Source organism: Styela clava, chromosome 8 (genome assembly GCF_964204865.1).
Source record: "Styela clava chromosome 8, kaStyClav1.hap1.2, whole genome shotgun sequence".
NCBI classification, from domain to species: Eukaryota; Metazoa; Chordata; class Ascidiacea; order Stolidobranchia; family Styelidae; genus Styela; species Styela clava.
In genome coordinates, this window is record NC_135257.1 from 6063471 (window position 1) to 6079696 (window position 16226).

General features: G+C 34.5%; 1 protein-coding gene across 4 annotated transcripts in view; it reads right to left on the reverse strand.

Annotated features, from left to right (window-relative positions):
* Positions 1-13048, reverse strand: part of LOC120346522 (sushi, von Willebrand factor type A, EGF and pentraxin domain-containing protein 1-like) — a 40445-nt gene extending 27397 nt beyond the window's left edge. For 3 of the 4 annotated variants that reach the window (XM_078115049.1, XM_078115048.1, XM_078115050.1), the window contains exons 1-18: positions 12802-13048; positions 9841-10530; positions 9213-9297; positions 8739-8926; positions 8344-8415; positions 8071-8272; positions 7731-7885; positions 7534-7663; positions 7338-7456; positions 6882-7082; positions 6404-6580; positions 6146-6322; positions 5526-5714; positions 5017-5202; positions 4635-4811; positions 3242-3421; positions 2572-2772; positions 1018-1194 (exon numbers count right to left, since the gene is read on the reverse strand). In XM_078115049.1, the coding sequence (XP_077971175.1) occupies positions 1018-1194; positions 2572-2772; positions 3242-3421; positions 4635-4811; positions 5017-5202; positions 5526-5714; positions 6146-6322; positions 6404-6580; positions 6882-7082; positions 7338-7456; positions 7534-7663; positions 7731-7885; positions 8071-8272; positions 8344-8415; positions 8739-8926; positions 9213-9297; positions 9841-10530; positions 12802-12955 (3460 nt within the window). In that variant the 5' untranslated portion in view covers positions 12956-13048. The remainder of the gene's footprint in view (positions 1-1017; positions 1195-2571; positions 2773-3241; positions 3422-4634; positions 4812-5016; positions 5203-5525; positions 5715-6145; positions 6323-6403; positions 6581-6881; positions 7083-7337; positions 7457-7533; positions 7664-7730; positions 7886-8070; positions 8273-8343; positions 8416-8738; positions 8927-9212; positions 9298-9840; positions 10531-12801) is intronic. The other variant, XM_078115051.1, reaches the window with a different exon arrangement.
* Positions 13049-16226: the final 3178 nt, after the last annotated feature.

Consider the following 16226-nt stretch of genomic DNA (forward strand, 5'->3'; position numbering starts at 1 on the left):
TGCAGGTGCGACATTTCTAGATTGACGGGGATCTCGTTTAATGCCGCTTTGTCACGGGTCGGTAATAATTGTTTGAAAAAGCGTGAGTTTTTACAGTTTTCAAACATGCGTGTCAGACGTATTTCATCACGTAGTGTCTGTCGACAAATCTGATTTTGTCGATATTGGGTATGAGGTTTAAAATATAGATTAGGCACGTACATCTCCGTAACACAACTCAATTGGAAATTTGGGGGAAGTACTCACTGTAATTCTGTCAAAATCGAAATTTGTTGAAATATTGCTCTGCCTAAGGTCATAAAAAGTGGAAATTTGTGGAGGGGCATCGATTAATATTGCATGTTATAAAAATTTTACATGTATTATACTTTCATGGAACACATTTAAACAATTTAAAAAATATAGAAAATTAGTGTCTGCCTGTTTGAACAAACCCATTCCTGAATGTTTAAACACCGTTGGAATGTTTAAGCAAACCGCATAATCTTAGTATATTTCGGAGCCATGGTTTGACACAGTTGCGGAATAGTCTTAAAGTCAGTCACCGTATTAAGTGCTCAAGTAGTGGGTTTTTTCATAATAGGTTACGGTTTCATGCATGACTTATGCGTATTTCAATCTCCATTGCTTACTAAGTTAAGTACTGTAGATAAAAACTGCCAATTGGGGAAAACTACAGAAACTTTGTGTTTGTCCATGGGTAGCATAATTGAACAAAAAATTCAACGAGAGTATGTGTTGTGGTGCAACACTTATAGGCCGAGTATACCTCAAGTCTGTAAATAAGCGAAATACATTCTCGCATACCCATCTCCAATCATCAACACGCAACCAATTATAAATATAAAAATAGGATCATAAATCTTATATTCTCATCATGGTTGACACTGGACAAACTTAAATCTTGGATCGTTAAAAGATTTGTTAGCAGAAAATATTTCATTTTTTTTGCTAATTCTTTTACATATTCAACAAATTGAATATTATATCGATGTGAGTAAATATAAAAATAGTTACCTAAACATGAAGTATCAGTTCCCGTCCATTTTCCACTCTCTCGACATATTCTTTCACCAGATCCAATTAAATCATGTCCAGGATTACAAGAAAACTGACAAATCGATCCAAAGTTTCCTCCATCTGTACAAACGCCAGATCCATCTGCTGGCAGTGCTAGCATTCCACAAGTAATCACTAATAAAGAATTAAACGAGACATGAAAATACTGGAAATCACATTTGAAATACTGATTTCATGTAAACCTTATAATTTATTGAAAAGTTGATATTGCTGTGGATATTTATTTATTTGAGCGGTTTTTGTTATTAACATGTTGCAAACAGTTTTGATTTTGCACTTGTAATTAGATAATCAGGGTTAAACTCAAAACCTGGATGCATGGTAAACGAAACAAAAATATATAATAAACGATATGAAAAAACTTATTTTAATATAAAGACTTTTGAATTATATTGCAGTAAGTCAAACTGCAAAAACGTTTTGCATTATTCATTAATGCAAAATTTCAAACGAGCCACACAAGTGGATCGAAAGGATTCCATTAGTTGTTACTTAATGCTTACTTGTTTGTGAACTTGATATTCTTAAAAAAATTCGTTTATGACCCGAAAAAAACTTTTTCCCACCCAAACTCGGGAGCGGAACAAAGCTTTTTGAAACCGCACCAAAAAAACCTTATTTGGTCAAACTTAACGTAAAAGGATAGACAGAAATACAATTCAGACATTTTGGTGTAAAAATAGATTTTTAAGAAAGCCGGAAGCGACATTCGGTCGCCGAGGTCGTCTGGTGACGTACGTAGTACGAAGTGACCCATGGCGAACATGACACCACGCGACTTTATTAGCATTCTTGGGAAACCTTACTTTCAGGTATGTGAAACTCCGGGAGTTGTCACGAACTCTCCACGCTTGGAAGCAAAACGATGATCAAATCTTCTTTTTATACTATTTGTCCTTAACACAGCACTAGAGTAAAACCAAACTTTAACGATAGTCAAATAAGATTTTTCCTTTTAACGGTTGGTGTAAGAATGATAAGTTTTGTATTTTTTGAATTCTGAAAATCAAATGTGAATATTTGATATTTGATTCTGATGAAATTCGATACAGAAAACTGGTTACGCGGCTAAAGATATTTGAAATTATGAAAAAGATATATTGATAATGGAGTAAAAAAAATTTTTTTGTAAATGTTATTTTTCCAAGCTGAATAATTTCAATTTGACAGGTACTATGCAATGAATTTTAGTTTTGAATGAAGCGGGCCCGGTATGTCCAAAAGAGCAAACCTTTTTGGCAGCACCATTCTAAATAAACATTTTGCATAAATTTATAATTTCGTGTCTTTGCAATAGATTTGCATATTTAAACATTTGGGCATACTTTTTAGACTGAAAGAAAATACTCGTTAGATTACCATTTAATCTTCGGATTCGGTCGTAAAATGCGCTACCCACAATAATAATTTGAATAGATAAATATATCGATAAATAATATTCTAGAACTCTGTGGGTTATGTGACGTCAGTCCCCTTCGGAATAAAACTCACTTCGACACGTGGGTTCCGATTCGCTCCACGTCTCATCTTCTTGACATAATCTTTCAAATCCGTCAATGCGATCAGTCTGGTCGGTAACTACGAGTTCATATCCAAGTTCACACGAGAATCTGCATACCGATCCGTAGTTGTTCGAATGAGAGCATTTGATACGACCATTAGATGGAGCGGTGAGTTTTTCACATAATTTGACTATAAATAATAAGAGATGATAAAAAATTTGATTATTGCATGGTTCGTCCTTATAGGATTACAAGTTAGAAGATAAAAAGATATTGTCAAACATTTACACTTTATCATGAAAAATAATCATGCCGACGGCGATTTTTATCTAATATTTTCGATAAAAAATACCAATTAAAACAGGCGATTAAAAATCCTCAAAATTACCATTGGAGGCCTGAACAAGAGCTTTCTAGTACCTCCTCCATTTGAACAAAAAAAAATAACTAATTTTCTATACTACTCATTTACATTCTCAGCAGTCACAACTAGGTAACTGTAGTTTGAAAGTACCGGAATTTTTCGGTTTCGGCTTACCCACCCAATTTATTACATTCTGGATAAGATGGTGAGCATGGGATTTGAACCTAAGATTTCCAACCTTCGATGCCGACATAATTAGGTACAGTATATTCACTTAGTATAACAAATTACTTACTTGTACATGTTGGGGCGTTCCCGGTATACGTTTTATCAACTGTACAGACACGAACTCTTGACCCGGAAGTCATTTTATATCCGGCATGGCATTTGTACTCGCATCTTGAATTAAAATTATCGTAATCCCCGCATTCAACACTTCCATGAGTAATTGATTCAACTTCACCGCACATGATACCTACGAAAATTATAAAAAAAAATAGAAATTATTTTACTATTCATTCACGTTCAATAAATGGTATTTACACAATTTTCGCTTTTAATGTTGCGTTTTTTTTACTCTCGCAACTTTAATCACAATAGCCGATTTATCCATCACAAACATCGCATTTATGGTATTTTCTGTGATAAAAGTTTGTTAAAACAAATGGGTGTGATAACCTGGCCTGACTTTAAGATCTGTTGGTGTAGTTATTATGATTGACTGAGGCATGCAAATAATTCTAATTTTCTGTGCACCAGATTAAAGAATATTTGTTTTGGTTTTAAAGGAAAACAAAGCATGAAATTTGTAAACTATTATAACCAGCATAGTATATACAACAGAAATTTTATTAAGTCTTCTGGAATGCAATAAAGATAAAAAAGCATTTTTCGAAAGTTTTGCATACCGTCATGCGGCGGTCGTCTGTGAACCCCAAACCTTACAGGATCAGAAACGTGGTTTTAAAGGCCTAGGCTAGATTTTGTAAGACGAATTTTAGTGTTTGATCCCACAACAAATAACTTAATTGTTTCCATTTTTAGCATAAAAGCGGATAATATGACGCATTTACAAATTATGTTATATAATAGGAAAAGTTTTCGACAATCACGTGCGATACTTTCTCAAACTGTCATCCATCAATTTCTTGCGCACGACTTGACACTTAAATTGTCGAAATACTATCTTAAATATAATAGAAGTTGTACGAAAACAATGCAAAAGTAGCAATAATGTTTATGGCAGCATCTTAATCTCAGTGGTGTGACTCTTATTCTTTGTAAAGTTTACCACACAGTCCTGTATGCAGGAACATCGTCGATTTTTATTATTATTTAAATTTACCTTCCAACAATTTTGATAATAGTGCAATTTCTTGGGTTTTTGCGAGTCTTGATTCATTTTCTTTGATTTTCACCCATTTTGCTCAAATTCAATTTAGATATGAAACATAAGTGTATTATCCTTAAAATGTTACGTTGATAGCAGGTGATATGATCCCACTGAGAGAACTTGTCGATACTATAATTACATGCGACTACAGTAGAGAACAAAATCTCTAGTGGGATCAAACACCCATGAATCAGACAGTTGGAATGGTAATTTGCCGAGACATATTTTTTTTTATATTCACATGTTTTTCCGGCCATTTAAGAAGATTTTAATAACTATATTTGGTGTTTCTTACGTCCACAGGCAGATAAGCTTCCTTTCCACAGTCCATTTGATCGACATGTCACATGACTATCGCTTCTCAATTCATATCCTTCCTCGCAGCTCAAACTGCATTCTGATCCAAAGTCACGTATGTTTGTACAGGTTATATGCCCATGAGAAGTTGTTGGCAATGTTGGGCACGTAACAACTAAATCAAAGGCATAATTTAAGCATAGTAAAAAGTCACGTACACTTCTTAATTATAGTATTGACAATAGTGACATTGTCAGAGGACAATTCAAAGTTCAACACAAATCCATCTCCCCAAACTTCATTGAATTGAGAAATCTTCAATTGAATCCGAAAACTTGAGCAACTATAACGAGAGGAAACACGTAAAATATTTATCATACTTTCACAAGTCGGTGACTCGTGCGTCCAACTTCCAGGTGACCTTGTTCCAGTACATGTTGCAGACGATGGACCTCTTAATAAATAACCATCTTCGCAGTCAAACGCACATGCACTGCCATAGTCTGTTCCTCTCAAGCATCGCTGTGTCACGCGGGAATTGAGCATCAATGGCTTGCACGATATTCCTGAAAATAGACATTCATAAGACAACCTCACAGATGGTACAAGTGAAATGTTATGACTTTTAGCACAACTGTGATTTATTACTTGTCATGTAGTTTATACGATAACGACATTTTCTCAAACTACTGTGCAATAAATGATAAGTAGTATGTTCACGGTTATTATGGTGAACATTTTACATAGTAAAACTGTCAACCACAACAATGAACTTGTGTCTGAGGAATTTTATCACGCGTGTCAATTTAATGTGATAGAGTCAATGTTTAAATGTGTGTTTTGTAAACACAAAAAACTCTTGTCAAATGTCTCGTCTTAATTGACTTACTTTCACACACTGGCATTCTTCCGTGACCAGCGAATTCCCACCATCCTTGACTGTCACATTCAACAGAACTTGATCCAGTGAGTTCATATCCTTCCAAACAACTGAATGAACATCTAGAGCCGTATCTTTCGTCTCCAGAACACTCTATCTTTCCATTTGAAAGTGGAGAGAGGCGGGAGCAAGTAATAACTGAAATTATTTCGGTCATTAATCATATAAATCAATCAAACACCAAACAAAATTTTATCATGTTTGTCTGTAAAGTTCAGATTTTCATGGAAATTAGTACAAAAACGCAAGATCATTGCCATAAACAATTTGAGGTTTTATTCTCACCTTTCCACCTTACACAGAAGGACTATTTGGCTTTGGCGTATAATTTGTGAGTGATAAACTACACTAATGATTGCTATCGAGTATACGTGTACACTTGAGAATTGCTAAACTTCGGTTTCTGAATGTCACGATTTCTTTTAATCCATACATTTGTATTATTAAAAATATTACTTCATTTAGTGATTTATAATCTTTGGCGAATAAATGAGAGATTTTATGTTAAAATCGTTGAAGTATCCATAAACCGTGGTCAAAGAATTATTTGCTACATTTGTATTGTTTACTTGAGCACGATGGCGTGGGTCTGGACCATCTTTCCGTTGTCGTGCATTCCATTGTAGGGAAGCCTTCCATTTTGTAACCCTCGTCACACGCATATGTGCACGTAGAACCGAACACACTTCCATTTTCGCACTCAAATCTTCCATTTGATATGAGTGAAAGGACAGGACACTTGATTTCTAAATTATATGACAAACAATACCTTTAGTTACCTTTAAAAAGGGAGAAAAAGATTCAAAAAAGATCATAATTTATCTTACGGATACATTCTGCATCATCACTTGTCCATCGAGTATCTCTGCGGCATCTAGGTCTGGTTTGACCTGAAGCTTTGAAGCCTTCATCGCATATGAGTGTACAGTAACTTCCCACACGAAAACCGCTGGAGCAGTCATATCGACCGTTTTCTGGCGACAGAAGATCCTCACAAAGTGCAGCTAAAATATTACAAATATTCTACTAGCAGTAGTCGATCAATTATTGTTATCAGGGCTTATATATTCGTAGTCGGTCATTGTTGAGGTGAACAGATATGGATTATATTTACAACAAAGTAAATTATAGAGCAATATTATATAAGTAAATGAATATACCGATCACAAGACAATTTATATATGTTTTCATATTAGTAATACCCTTGGTCGTATATACTCTTGAATATATACATACACGCTTTTTAAACAAAATGATGTTTGAACTCAACGTCAACGTTTACTTATTTGCTTGTTGGTGACTTACGGTCACAATTTGGCTCCGGGCGATCCCACGTTCCGTCTTCTCCACAGGATCTGGTAGCCTGTCCCAAATCGGCACCTTCTCCGTCTTCTAACGCATACAACGGACCGTTACATATAAAAGTACACTTAGTCCCCGGAGTTAACTGCTCTTTGTCGCACTTCACTCGGCCATGATCCGGCGCTCTTGGAGCTGGACAAACCGCTACAAAAAAAATTGTAAGTTTGTACGAGACATATACTTCGATGCAATTTGATGACGTAACAATAGTTTTGTCAACGGCAATCCCGCTCTTTCAAGTTGGTAAGATTGTAATGTGGTTTGCTTTTTGCTCGTTTGGAAACTGTCAAAAAGTAGAAGAAGTCAGGATACCGACGAATCAATTCTTAAGTGGAGCGGATAAAATTTGAAAATGATATATAAGAGTATTGAATTGAAATAAATTAAAGTAGGATTTACGTATTGATTTGCAGACGTCTTTCAGAAGTTTATCTTTAATACTCTTAATGTCATCGAAGTTTTGAACTGAAAACATGTGATCACTGTCTGGATCAGTAGCAATGTCAGAAAGTTCCGATCTGTGTATAAAAAATATCGAAGTTAGTGTGTTACTGAGCTATAATGCCATGGCAAGTATTCAATCCAAAATACTTACATCAGTGCTGAACCGACGCCAATAGAAAACACCTCTACCCCAGTTTCTCTCAGCAACCTTGCTGGTTCGGATACGTCATCCAGAATAGATTCTCCATCCGTAATAATAACAGCTGTTTTTCTTACACTACCTGAATGAACAATAAACATTATTGTATATTTATGTCATAGTTATTTTATCAAATGTTTCTATATTACCATCCAGTCTGCTTCCTTGGTCTGTTGAAAACATTACTGTCCTCAAAAAATCCAGAGCACGACCGGTGGCAGTATTCCCTCCTTTGTATCCCATTCTGTTTACGGCCCCTATCAACTCTTCAGTAGACGGATGTTGGTTGAGGGTGAATTCAATTCTGCAAAGTCATAATGTATGTATTTATAAATATTATAAATGAATAAAATTTAAATGAAATAAAATTTTAAGCAATTTCTTCAACAACAATATTCTTTCGAAATACATCGGAATATCCTGTGTAAGGATTTACTCTTATGTCGCTCACCACAAACGAAGGTGATATTTAGTGTAATCACCACTCACCTTGGATCATCGGAGTATTGGGCAACACCAATCAACACTGCATCAAAACCAATGGTAAATGCCTCAGCCAAACTGATAAGAAAGGCCTGCATTTTCTTAAAATTGTCTGGTCCTACGCTCCATGATCCATCGATTAAGATCACTAAATCGGTCTTCTTCGTTTTTTGGCATTGTTCAATATATTTGATATCTGGCGATGTCTCTGGAAACATAAATGATCGGGTTTTATTTTGTGCATATATTTAGTAATATATGTACAAAATCTTCACTTACCACCCAAAATATCGCGTATAGTCTCTCCAACTCCGACGGTCGAGTCTTTTCCCGTGTCAAACTCATCGTTCCCTGAAGTATGTGATATCATTTATTAAATTTTATTTACTTATTACTTATTTTCATAAGTAAGGATATGATAGGATATACATATTTAACCCAGGGGTGAGGGAATCCGATAAGACGGCTTAATTATATGTCGAACAACGGCCTCTCGTTCGGCTACCAGTCCATGTCGAGTACGGGACTAGTTAGTCAGGTATTTATTTTCGGAATAACTCCCCAATCAGTTGTGAATCGATATTGATAATGCAAATTAATTCAAAAATATCAATGTCCGTTTGAAAAATATGTGGAAACGTATTTGAATATAAAATTATCCCATTTCACTCCACCTGTTGTCACTTGAGAGACTACTTCAGAACTGTATGCTCCTTTTTTCTCCGACTTCAATGATATACGATATCTTGTGCCAGATTTTAGTCCTGTAATTTTTTCGTAACTGACTTTTGGTCTCAATTGTTTAATTTCATCGTATTCCCCTCCTACTTCCTCAATTTGGAGCTGTATCCCGGAAATGCCACTAAAATATACAATACAAGTATCAACATTTTCAGCCTCCACGACATTTGATCCCATAAAAATAGGCGGCCAATTTGCTGTGTAGAGGTCAAATTGTCATCACCTATAGTAAAGCAGTATTTCTAATAAATAATCTCATTGCCATTCAAATAATCAAGTCAATTTATATTTCTGTATTGAACTATCCATTCAATATATATAACATCCTTCTAGTTTTATCCCCAAATAAAGGGCTTGATAACGTAAATTTCCACAAATATATATTTATTTATAACATATCATCTTACGTTGATCGTGGTGCTGGGACCCATGATGCTTTAAATCCGTTTGTCGTTATCTTTGATATTTCCAAAGATGTCGGCGGTGGTATTGCTGGAATATTGTTTGGTTACATATAAATTTTACAATCATCATTGCAAGATAATCTTATGAAACATGCCTACAAATATATTCTTATTAAAAGAGTTTTTATAATTGTATAGGAGGTTGAACAGAATTACCGGCATGCGAAGCTTCATCATAGTAAAAATCATATAGATTATATATGTAGAGACCATTTTAAGTATCCAATGGCATTTTTGACAGAAGATATCAGTTTGATGTTGATTTTTAAATGAATTATTGGTTAGATATAGATTTGATTGTGAAGGTTGGTGAATTGTTTTATTCGTTAGTAATTTATCTGCAATTAACTAATACGTCTAAAGCAGTAGTGGGATTCAGCCGGTTCTATAGAACCGTCTCATGGAATTTTATGGGATCAGCGAACCGGTTAGCATCACTGAAAAAAACACAACTTTTTGTAACAGAACCAGCTGATAAAAAAATTTGAATCCCACCATTGGTCTAAAGTACAATGTAATATGATGCAGTGCTGAGACAGTGATGAAAGCAAGAATGATAATTATGACATACATGTGAGAGCAGATATGTTCACCGTATTGCTTTTTACACCATCAGCATATAATGCAAAAACGGTTATCATGTATTCTGCTGCCTGCTCCAATCCTTGAAAAACATACTCCGTCCGCACCGCAGGTATTCTTACATCTTTACGATTGTTTGGATTGGCCACCAGCAATTCGTCTGTGTTATCGGGTATTCTGACCAAGCTTAGGTAATATTGAACCGGATACATGGATGGTGTCAACCAGCGTATATGAATGGTGTTCTTGCTATTCCTTATTACTTCTAGATTACTCGGAGGCGGATGCTTTAAATCTTCAAAAGATTTCGAATCATCCGTTTGAGCCGGACGCTCACTTTCGTCAACGCTTTTAATAACTCTGGATGGATTTGCTCTTTGTTCTTTATTTACGAGGTCTATCAAATACGAAAAATATTGCGCAGTAACGTCTCCCCCCGAAAAAAAATCTGGAGTTGAAGAATTTTGTGTAAGTGTCTTGTAATCGTCAAACGATCCTATCAAATCTTTTTCTTGAAATGTTTCTCCAAGACTTCTGCCGTGTTGTTGCAGGTCTTCATTATATAAACGAAGTTGTTCATCGTGCGAGTCCACTCCATTTCTGGTACTTTTTGACTCTTGTCTATGCCGAGCTCGGCTACTCTCACGATATTCATGCCCACGTGGAAAACTAGACATTTCTGTTAGAACAGAGGCGTTATTTAAAAGCAAGCAAATGATGGCTTAACATGCAAAAGTGCAAGTGAAAATAAGCGAAGGAATGCTTTTTAGTGGATAAAGCAGAAGCAATAGAGAGGGTAGCTGTTATTCAACATGCACGGGTATTGTCATCCCCATTCAATCGTTACATCAATTACACAGAAGATTTAAGGTAAATAGTGTTCGCAAAAAAGGCATTCTACTACTGTATATGTGAAAATATATTGATAACGTAACAGAAGCAAAACAAATTTGCGTAACTTAACAACTTAACACTGCATACGTTTTTGCTATCCCTTCAGCAACGTAGATTTTGAAAAACATTTGTACTGTTCGCATCTCGATCGATTGCACTTTGCAACGCTTTTACAATAAACCGGTTTTCTTACTATATTAAAACTATTTTCTTGAAACCTATTATGTATTTTTTGTATTGCCTTATCGGGGTAGTCATCTATCGAAATTCATTTGAATATAATATCCAAACGTATGCGATATCTTTATCTTGGGCTATCAGTGTTCACGGTAATTTTCTTTTACGTTGAATATCATTAGATAATCGCCGCTATGTGTCAAATGTTTTTGTCTATGAATGTAGCTGAAGTTGTACTTGCCGAGAAATTAAGACAAATAAAATACAATTTTGATATCAATATTCATGACAAATATTGAAGAATGTTATGGTATTGACAATCTAAGAAAGTAACAATGAATTTGAGTTTCAAATTTTTTCGTTAGTAAATATCAGAAAAAATATCTTCTTAGTGAAAACAGAATATTTTTGTTTTGAACGGCCACAAGAGACTAAATCATCACATGTAAACAGTAAAACATCTCTTTGGTTCAAAAGATCATTTTGATGTAGTTTACAATTTCAGTATGTGTTTACTTTAAAAGTGTTTCTATTTTTAGAACTAATAATATGCTAGTGTCTAAAATGAAACCTATCAGTCACAGTGTATAATATTTGCTGTCCACGCGGAAACAAATAGATATACTTCGGCTGTCATCCGCGTGATTGACAAATACAAATCGATTACGGTTAATTATTTGAATTAGAGTCTAAAGTTGATCCGAAATTTGGCCATTACCCGTTTGATAAGATTGACCGTCAGTGCAAAATTTCACAAAACACTGGAATGGTACAAAATTTATTGTATACCGTTTTGAAATATAGTGCTTGGAGTGTAATATTATGTAAAACAAAAAATAAATCAATAAAACACACACGTCTTACGGGGAAATATTAGAATCCAAATTAACACACACAACACACGTTACTATAGCCAAACTATGTCTTTTAAAGGGTTAATTTCAATTGCATTGAAAATCAAGTTAGTTGAACACTTTGCACACTTGATAGCAAAATAACTACAGTCAAGTTAAGAAAGCTAAGTATCCAAATCGTGACATCAAATCATCGCTTGTCTTATTTTATTATCGGACAACGTTTGCAAACAAACAAATAACACGTAGCATATCATCGCTTTCTCGCGCATGGTATATTAGCAGGAAACCATACTTTTGAATTTTTATTCGAGTTAAATAATACGCACACTATAAACCACGGAGATGAATTGTAATATGTTTGCTAAATATTTGGCCCCAGCAGATACTATTGAAGAGATATGCCTGATGATTCCAATTTCTTGTAATATTCGTATTCTCATAATTAGGTATTATGTTTGTAAAAGCATCTTCCATAACTTATACATATTGTGGAGTCAATTAATAAGATTTCCAAGTCCAAAGATCATTTAAATTGAACACTAACGATTGAAATTTCTTCTAATTCTTAGAAATCAGATGATCGAGTTGGGACACTAGTGAAGGACATGTACTGCAGTTCGCCAACATTAGTAAATTATATCAGTCAGTGTTAAACCGTGATTGCAATTGGCTTTTCGGTCAATATACGCCATCGGTCGATCGAGCCCCTGTCACAATGATTTAGTCACTTTCAGTGATTTTTTTTTCTTGGTTGCATCGAAGAAATAATTTTTACTTCACGCCTCTTATTGTATATTGCCTAATTTATAAAATCATCCATTTATGTGTCATTGAAATGATAGTCATTCAAAATCCTAAATAACGATGCATCATTTTTTATAGTACATATTTATGCATAAACTCCATCAAGACGTATTTCTATATTAATATGCAACATATATTTTCACCAAAATATATGGAACAATGACACCGCAATCAATAAACTAAACCCTTTCTCACGAGAAAATATAGCATCGACTTACCTGGCTCTCTTTTTCCGCGGATCAAACTCGTATCCGCAGATTCTACTACCGCCGAGAGTTCCGGTACTTCCGGTCCGCCAACAACATCTTCTCCGTCGGCCTTCAACGCTGACGCCAAAAGTACGAAAGCTAACACTAATCTTTGCTTACGCATTGTCGTAGAACGAGCCGTGCATGGAATGTCAAGTCGCTTCTTGCTTTTCGACTTGCGACGGCAACGAATTAGTTGAAATTAAATTTAATCGAATAAACTGAGAAAAGAAACGATTTTTATTGTAACGAAGAAATAAGTACTGGGTATATGTATCAAACTTTGAATCAAATATTATTAATTGTCGTTAGAAAAATACTCTTCTCTCAAATTTTTAATGTCTCGTAACTTCTGGTTGAGTCATTGTATATTTTTTATAGGCGATCGCTCATGAGTGACAAAGATGTCACCACTTCTCTAATCAGAATGCTAAGGAACTACATCAGTACCAAATCATTTATATTCATATACCCTTGCAAAAGGAAAAAGGTAGGAGCACAAGCTTCGATCGTGAACAGGATCTGTACGGAATTCGTCATTCAATCGAACGTTGCCGTAGTTGCGGCAAATAGTTTGGCCCTGCGGTTTATCTAAAACTGGCAAAATACCACGATTTTGTAATAACTTTAAATTGCATTTTCTGTCGCTATTACTCCGCACAATTGTAGCATTATTCAGAGAAATATGTATTGGCCGATTAAAATACTGAATCTTAGTAACATAATTCATATATATACAATGTCATCTATAAATAAAAAGCAATAAAGCAATAAAAAGGGTATTTGCATATTTTGTCTATATCATTTTGCACCGCATCAATTTTATGAATGTTCATCTCAGTATAGGCGCAACATAAAAGAAACTTGCTAAAATGAAGAAAAAAGTTTATTCTCTCCACATTACGGGATAAATGGTAATATTAGACAATATATATATATATATCACAAATTTGTGGCTGATTCATGAAACTTTCTAGGGTAATATTTTTATCTACAAAGTCCCAGACGTATTGTTGTCTAAACCTTTTTGTCAATGCCTCGAACTGTCAGAATTATGAATTCCCATCGCGAAGTTTATTTTTATCTTTTGAACTGAAGACTAGTTGTGGGGCCGATTTAAGCTATTTTTATTGTACAGGTGGAATTTGTAACACTGTGATTATCGTTAATCTCAAATCCTTTTAACGTATTTATATAGCGTGCCCCATGTCCTACTGGAAATTCTAGTTTTTCATTCATTGCTGAGGTCGGTAAGGGATTAAATATTTTGATACATTCGTGAAAATTACAGCGAATATGATGCTTCCAATTACCAATGACTCCATTCGAACCGCGTTCACACCTCCACACGTTCTCTATTATATCAGTAAGTGATTTAACTGAAAATATAGAACCTTTTCACTTCTTTCGTGATTCATAGCTAATGCACATAATGACCCCAAATTAACGGATGGATGCTTAAAAAATCCTGCTGATTCAGCTTTATCGTTATAACCTATATTCAATCTTTTTCATAATTAAAATATAAAGTCCCAATATCAACGACATGCTGAGGATAATCTGTAACAATATTATTTCTTTTTGGCGCTTTCACTTATTTCCCATCTTTCCTATGTTAGTTTCTGTTCTCGAAAATTTCACGCCCACACATTTTTTGCTTTTGCCAACTAGAAATAAAAATAAAAAACAAGAAACCCGCTTTCTAATTTCAAATTGGAGAAATGAGATCTCATCGTGAGTAAAATTTTATAACGATCAAATTTTGAATGATTATTTTATGTTATGAGGATTTATATCGTTTGAAATGGCATTTCTAATCACGGTATATTCTCCCATGCTTCCTAAAATGAATTTATCTTTTCTGGCATTCTCAAAATACCAGGCTTAAATTAATCGCCATACCCGGATCACGACACTTTCATTATTGGCTAGGAATCTATTATGGACTTCGTTTGTTTATTTAGCGACTTTGGCCATCCACTTATCGCTTATTATTCGCGGATATTATGTGAAAACGGAAACAATACCACTGCCCATGCAAAAATTAAGAAGAGGTTATATTATATCCGAAACACTACATACCTATTACAGCAATATTTTTTTAACATTTTGTCTCTTGTGAATTTATTATATTCATATAAAACCTTACGAGATTTTAAAAATAGTTCCGAATTCTTTTATAAGTAACCTTCATATATTAGGCGGTACATTATTAGCGTGACAAATATGGACTATAATAATGATGACATTACACGACTGACTGACTTTAAGATTATTATAGAAGGAAACCAAAGTCCACGCACAACTCTCGAATAAATTTCAGTGACTAGATGGGACTCAAAAAGTTCGACGTTTACGTCACAATTTTATTCTTATAATTAAAGCAGCCGTGCGGACAAAAGGTTCATCCTAAACCTCAAGGTACTTTGAGAGATGTGACCGGCGTTTCATATTTTCTAAATATATTTAAAAATTCATTTGATCTTCCGGCGTATCCACCTAACGGAATTTTAAGTTAGCTTCTTGATAGAGAACTGAATCTGGGTATTTTGCTCAACACGTCATGGGTTACTACAATATAAAGTACCGTTGTCACAAACTACCGGTATATACTCTTCGCTAGTGCAAAGCATCATATATCTCCTATATACATCAGGTCTCGCGCTGGCAGTAATGCTTCCGACAGCGAACCCACATGTTTTCATGTCTCCATGCATTTTCTTTTGTAACATATTACCTAAAGCAAATATAGAAATTCAGCATGTAATAGTCAGATTATTTACGATATTTTATACGCGGCATATTCTCATAAAATTTTGAAAGTTTAAATTTAGATATTGCTAGACATATTTGCTTTGTAAATAAGTAGCTCTCAAGACGCTAAAACAAAGACTTATATATTTGTGTCTGGGGCCAGGTGTATCACTGTAATAATTATCCAGAAGGTTTACAAATTTTTTCAAGTAATCGCTTAAATCATAGTTCGAAAATAATGATAAAACAGGTGTATGTGTATCATATACATTGTTTATTGTAATGTCCCCAGTTCATATCTGATCTTGAGAAATGAGGCGTCATATTTTCCGCATGTACTAAAACACATTCACTCAGAAATAACATTCGATTGTCTACCGCATATCAAAACATAGTGTTTACAGTGCCTCTAAGATGTATTTTATGTTTACATAATATAACCTGTAAAATTTGCGTTTTTGATTTTATTAGATTTGATAAGCTGCAGAATTAATTTCTATTTTTGAAAATGTGTCTTGCGTAGTGGGTGGTAATTGCCAATCATAGCCTATAAAATTTACTCGCATTTTCCGGTTACTACGTAATCAAGTTTTTGTGAAAAACATGTTCATTAGGCCACGCTCAATTTATCGCCGTGAAGT